The 6563-nt window shown below is 36.4% G+C and overlaps 1 protein-coding gene across 1 annotated transcript in view; it reads right to left on the minus strand.

Annotated features, from left to right (window-relative positions):
* Positions 1 to 2861, minus strand: part of LOC121738690 (dynein axonemal heavy chain 5) — a 46302-nt gene extending 43441 nt beyond the window's left edge. Inside the window, exon 1 of the mRNA XM_042130908.1 lies at positions 2790 to 2861. Within this exon, the coding sequence (XP_041986842.1) occupies positions 2790 to 2861 (72 nt within the window). The remainder of the gene's footprint in view (positions 1 to 2789) is intronic.
* Positions 2862 to 6563: the final 3702 nt, after the last annotated feature.

Raw genomic sequence — 6563 nt, forward strand, 5'->3', positions numbered from 1 at the left:
CAATGGCTTTTGTTGCATGACGGTCATATTATGATGGTAAATAACGTAAGAATTAACAAAAGCCATATTCAACATCCCATAAAACATTGCCATAGGCCATCGATTAGTTTTACGTGAGCAGGACATAGAGGAGCACATTTGGTCAAAGCTGTCAACGCCGCCTTTAGTTTTGTTGTAGAACATCACCATTTCTGGTTTTCCTGAGGATGCATTTATTAACCCTGGCTCATCACATGAAGACAATAGAAAAACCATTTTTGAAGGCTTTGGTTTGTAAGACACCAGGGTCAAAGGGCCATCGTAACAAAACATAGACGTGCCAACAGGTCGAGAGCGAGTGTTCTTTATCTCTTCTGGTATCTCTCGTTTATTCGATCTTATAGTTCCCAGAAGTGTAAGATTGTAAGGTTGGAGGAGAAGAGACTTAGCAAGGGGAACGGACGTAAACCAATTATCACATGTGATGTTACGGTTAGAGCCATGTACACTGCGAGACAGTTCTTTTACGTAGAATTCTCCTTGTGGCAATCCATTTGTTTTAGTGGCCTTACCTATGTATGGAATAGCGTCGATCATATAATTTGAGCTAACATCGCACATCATAGGGATTTTTATACCGTACTTATTTGGCTTGTTCGGTATGTACATACGAAATGGGCAACGACCACGAAACCCAAGTAATTGTTCGTCGATAGTAAGGTATTCTCCTGGCGTATAATTTATTCTGCACTGCGTAATGAAAAGCTCCCAAACTTTCCTAATCGGTATGAAAGGATCTTCTTGACGAAGAGCTGGTCGCAAAGTCTTATCGTCCATCCTTAGACATCTTATGAGAAAATCGAATCTATCTCGACTCATAGCCGCTACGTATTTTGACCCTGAAGAAGAGGTGTCAAAGAGCTCTTCAGAAGAAAGGTGGTTATCTTTCATCGCAGCTGTAAATACTAAAACACCAAGCAAAGCTCGGATTTCTTGTACACATGTGTCAGAAAACGTTGCGCTGGTCATGTTTTCACGCCGTTTATTAGATATTTCGTGATTTGTCCACTTAACGATCTCATCGATAATTTCCGCAGTGATGAAAAGATCAAAGCATAGTTTTGGATCCACGATATTCCTACACATCTTTGTAGGACCCCGGGCAGAACGAACAATATTTATCGCCGATGTCCTTGACCGCCGCTCTCCTTTTGACGTAGTCCAACAATGTTTGTTTTTTCCTTTGAGTACCCTTTTGCTCGGTATAATAATTCGCGTGTCTTGTCTGGGTAAAGTAGCAACCGCAGGAACCTCAGGGGACCCAGGAGGTGAGGCATCAGTAATTTCATTTACTAATGTTGTACTTACATTTACAGATTCGCTAATAATTGACTCGTTACAAACTTCTTCTTCGTCACTCTGAACGTCATCCTCACTCAAATGATCCTCTTCTTCCTGATCACTATCCTCACCAGCAAACTGGATATCATCGCCACATTCCTCATACAACGCATTAGTTATTTCCTCCTCAGCCAAGTATCTTTTCTGTGCCATGATTTCCAAATCCTATAACACATAAATAACTGTAAAACATCATTGAAATAATTACGAATTAAACTTCATGAATGCCGGCGAAAGTTACACAAAAGATAATCATGCGCTTCTCGAGCGCAACACCTACCGAAAACAGCTAATCTAAAGCACTTACCGGTAACACACGTACGCCCCGCTGTAGCACTTGGCGACTACTGAAATTACCTGCCACGACAGGATCGGGAGCGCGCTATTTAGAAAGAGACAACTGTATATGCATTTTGCGTGCGCCTCTGAGGCGCAGATTATCTTTCTAGGGTTAAAGGATCGGAACATTGTGTATATATATATATATATATATATATATATATGTATATATATATATATATATATATATATATATATATATATATATATATATATATATATATATATATATATATATATATATATATATATATGTTTGTGTGCAATCGTGTGTTTGTTAATAATAGGTAGTTAAATAGTAGTAAAATTCAAATTAGTTTATTTTAATGCAAGGTTTTAATTATTTATATGTAAATTTTTAAGTCTTATCATCGATAAGACATTTTTTATATTTGGCATGTTTGAGAGCAAATATATCTATAATCCATATCGTTGAAGTGATTATTAAAGTTACGAACTTTTCGAGTAATGGGAGATCGTATACCTGCGTTGGTTCGGCTAAATGGAGTAGCAAAAAAGTTATATTGTTTTCTTGAATGCGATCTAATAGGTATCCTGTAACACAGTTTGTTAATTAAGTAATTACAATCGTATTTATTATTACAAATGTCATAAAGCATCATTGCTTCCAGTTGTAGAAGTCTTGATTTTAGATTAAGTAATTAATGTTTAGCCAGAAGATCGTTGTAGGGAATTCGATTTTTGAAACATTTGCACTGCATAGAACGAAGGAATTTTTTTGAACAGATTCAACCTGGTCATTGTATTTGTTGTATAAAGAATTCCAAATTGATACCGCTTATTCTAATTGACTTCTAACAAGTGATTTATATATATAAGTATTAAGTAAGTGGACGGCTTTTAAAAAACATTAACATGTTACACATGAAAACATCACAATGTCCCTCAAACTGCTATAAGAACCATTCTCAAATATTTTTAACAAAACACGCTTTTAAAAGTAATGTTAAAAAGTATTTTTAAGATAAAATGTATGGTTATATATTTTACCAATCTATATATTAATATCAGTATTCCAGTTAAACAATATTCCAATATTTTTAGCCGACCTGAAGTATATCAGTCACATCCTCTTCTTCCTCTTCCTCACTGGATCCAGGCTTTATATTGTATACGAACATTTTCAGTCAACCAGTTACTCCGTATATTGATTTTGGAGATAGTTGTGGGACAGGCTCTGTCAGCGTTTGGTAGACAACTATTAAAATACTAGTTGTCTTTGTTAAAGCAATAGTTAATTATGCAAATTAAATTGAAGAATGATGGTGTTATTAGAATGGAAGGGGGTGGGTGGTACGGCATTACACTCGCGTGCGTCACTCTATCCTGACTTTCGTCAGGAATCGTTGACACGTCACAGAAATGCTAACGATCACTAAGAGGAATGTATAACTTTTAATTTAATTAATATTATGTCGACCACTGGCCTAATGACGCGGTAAATAAAAGTACTCTCAAAAATAGAAACATCGGTGAAGGAATGACTTTGCTATCGTAAAAATCTGTCCAAGAGATTATATTATATCATATAGTAATTCGAAAATCACGTCATAAAATAAACATTCCCAAAGAGCTCCATACAAAGTGTCGGCGAGCTATGACGTCGGGCCTCGCATTATTTGTTTGCATCGCGGAAGAACTTTGTTCGAATACTATGTTAAATATTGCGTTTATGTAAGTGGTTTCGTAAGAAAAAATATTAAGTTTAAAAAAAAACTTACGAATGGTATAAGTACAAACATTTATAAATTGTATTTAAAAAAACTCTACTTGCCTATCCAACTTAGAAGTCTCATAAAAAATATAAGTTATCAAGCTGAAATTTTGGAAATACTTGTTTTTTACCGTTATATCCTCATTTTATTTGCAAAAAATCTGTTAATCTATGGAAACGCCCCTATCATTTTTGTAGCAAAAGTTATTGTTGCTATTAAGCAACGCAAAGTAAAACCTACTGAGAGCAAAACGTCCTCAGTTTCTATCGTTCTCAATGGAAAAAAAAACAAGGAGGCTGGAGTAGTGATGCAAATCGAAAAAAAAACAATTAGTCTAAGAAAATTAGTTTCAAAATCGTCGATCTGACCAAATAATTCATGTAGTTTTGAAAGTTGGTACAGTTATTTCTAAAGTTGTCCAGACGAATATACTAAAAGTCCCCGAGGGAGGGACACGAGCTGGCGGTGGGGAAGGGTAGAAAAGGTCTCTTTTTCAAGGTTTTTCCTTGTTACTCGAAAATTATTTATAATATCTCTTTAGTGACTTCTACATTAATTATCTACATTAAATATCCTATAAATTACGTCTAAACATTTTTACCGTGCAATTATTACTTTAGGAAGTACATAGTCCTCCAGTCCACAAACAAAGGCGCAACGTGCCACTTGATGATAATATCTCTTTCGCTCTACATGATCGCAAAGTGCTTGCTATTCCATCCCTTTCTTGCTTTAGACATAAAGAGCTAGCTATCCAGTCAGATTACTATTTAGTTGTAATTTGTTTTTATAAACGGATACTCTAACGTAAGGCATTAGAAATATTTTTGATTTTAGTATTGTTTTTATTATCGTATTGTTAGTGCTGTATTGTTAGTGCTGGATGACGTTCGTGAGCCAATATAGATGCCTCTACTATAGTGCACCAAAAGGAGGGCAAAGGCAGATGGTCCTTTTGGGCAGCCCCCATTCCAGCAGAGAACTTGCACGCCATATCTCCATTGAATGAGGGGATTGTTTGATTTGCCTCACTGGCCATTGTGGAGACACGTTTAAGAGAAGAACTAACCTGCGCAGTTGCGCACCTTTATAGAAGAACTCTCTTCCATATTCTAAAAGACATGAGGACACCCAAGTCTTCTCGAGTTTTAAGGTTATTCCTGCTTGCGAATAGAGGTCTTGTAGGGTTTCCTGGTACCATCGTTTATACTGGGACCGAGTCATTCTAAGCTTCTCCAATGTAATAGCATTATGGATTCGCAGATAAACAACCTGATTGTCGCCTTGTCCAGTGAGTGTTGCTATTGTTCCGCACCTTCATGACGCTATTAGTATGATTAGTAATGTTGCCAGTGTCCACGCCTTCTGCCCGAGACCCTCCATCCAGGCCTCGGGATCATGCAAACATCTCTCGCTATTAATTGGCTCTCCATTTGGACCTTGTTTTGAGGGGTTAAAGGCTAGAGGCTATCTAATTCTTCAAATAAAGTTGTTACCCCCTCATGTCGGAAGCTTGTACACCAGCTGGAGAAGTCCAGAGCCATAAACATATTATATATTATCCTCCGTCACTGTTCTGCAGCATAGAATTTATGCCTTTCACCGAATTCCACTTGCCTGGGTGTGAAGTGGTCATCAAGACGCTTGATGACTTCCTCGTACGATGCAGACGTAGGTGATTCACAGGAGGAAGGAAGGGACAGAAGTAGGGAGGAGGAAAGCTCAAGGCCTTATGGGAGCTCGGATCGAGATCGGAAAATAGAGTCTCAACACGCGGAGCGGCTTCTGTGCTAAGTGAGCAGGAACCAGCACAGAACTCGGCTCCAGCACTACCTTGCCCTTGGGAACACCAGTCGACCGTCAGATCCGGGTGAATAAAAAGTTTGAACCATTTTTTTTACACGATCCCTGTCCAATGACTCCAAAGGAGTCACGTTTGTGCCGAACTCTATGTGTGTCTATGACTCCAGTTGGAGTCATACTCCAAAGGTAAATGTAATTTAGTGATGAACGTATGACTAAGAGTGAAAACATTACCATGGACGTATAGCTAGATAACAAGAATAAACAAAATTCAAAAGAGCAGCGGCTCTTGTGTAAAATGTCGCAAATTTCTTATTATATAAAAATGGCAAAATAAAATACTTTTTTAGTTGAAATTGTCGTTTATATAACTAAAATCAATTAAGTGCATTAATTATAACATGGATGACAGAGCACTATTATACACTAATTGGGACACCATATTTGTTATCACTTTTGATGCCTCTGTTGCACAGCTGAAGATTGTCCCTTTGAAATGTGTTTGTTGTGGCACCCTTTTAATCTTTTTTTATTTGTCTTACGACTTGGCTCTTTAGTAATGATCGCCAAGGTGTGTTTATCCACACGTGATAAAAGTGGATCTTTAATAGACTGTCGGTTTTCATCTCATATTTCAAGCAGATTTTTATTATTATTATCATATGTGCCGATAGTATTGATAGCTTTTTTGCACATAATTTTTAGTTCACACGTCCATGACTCTATATTAAGTCTCACAATTTTTAGGTCTCGCGTTCATGACTCCATGTAGAAACATTGCTTTTAATTTTGACTTGAAAAAAATATAGTTTTTAACTGGTATTATTAGAACATATAAGTATAAAACTTTAAATTATAATTATTGTTAGCTTATAAGAAAATTGTGGATGGACGTACGAATATTTTTTTTACTCAACTTTTGTTTTAGGATAGGGAACGTGTTAAGTTAACAGTGGGGTTTTAGTTTCATAATCGCTTAAAAAAATTAATGTATTTATTATAATATTTTATATACATTAATTTGTTTAAGAAAAATTACGCAATAAAAAATACCTTTGATCGTGGTCGACCCTTGGTCGCGAATGATTTGAGCTTGTCGACCTTTGAAAACTTAATTCTGCTCGTCGAATACTTTATTTTCTCGTTATTTTTTTCCATGTATCATATTATGAGTTATAATAATGTCCGGAATCACAACCGGAAGTGAGATCATAATTTTGCATGCGAGCAAAATCAGGCATATTTAGTTGTGTCGAACTTTACTTCTATGGTATCTGATCCATCGGCAATTTATACTTGGAAAAA

Source organism: Aricia agestis, chromosome Z (genome assembly GCF_905147365.1).
Source record: "Aricia agestis chromosome Z, ilAriAges1.1, whole genome shotgun sequence".
Lineage (NCBI taxonomy): Eukaryota > Metazoa > Arthropoda > Insecta > Lepidoptera > Lycaenidae > Aricia > Aricia agestis.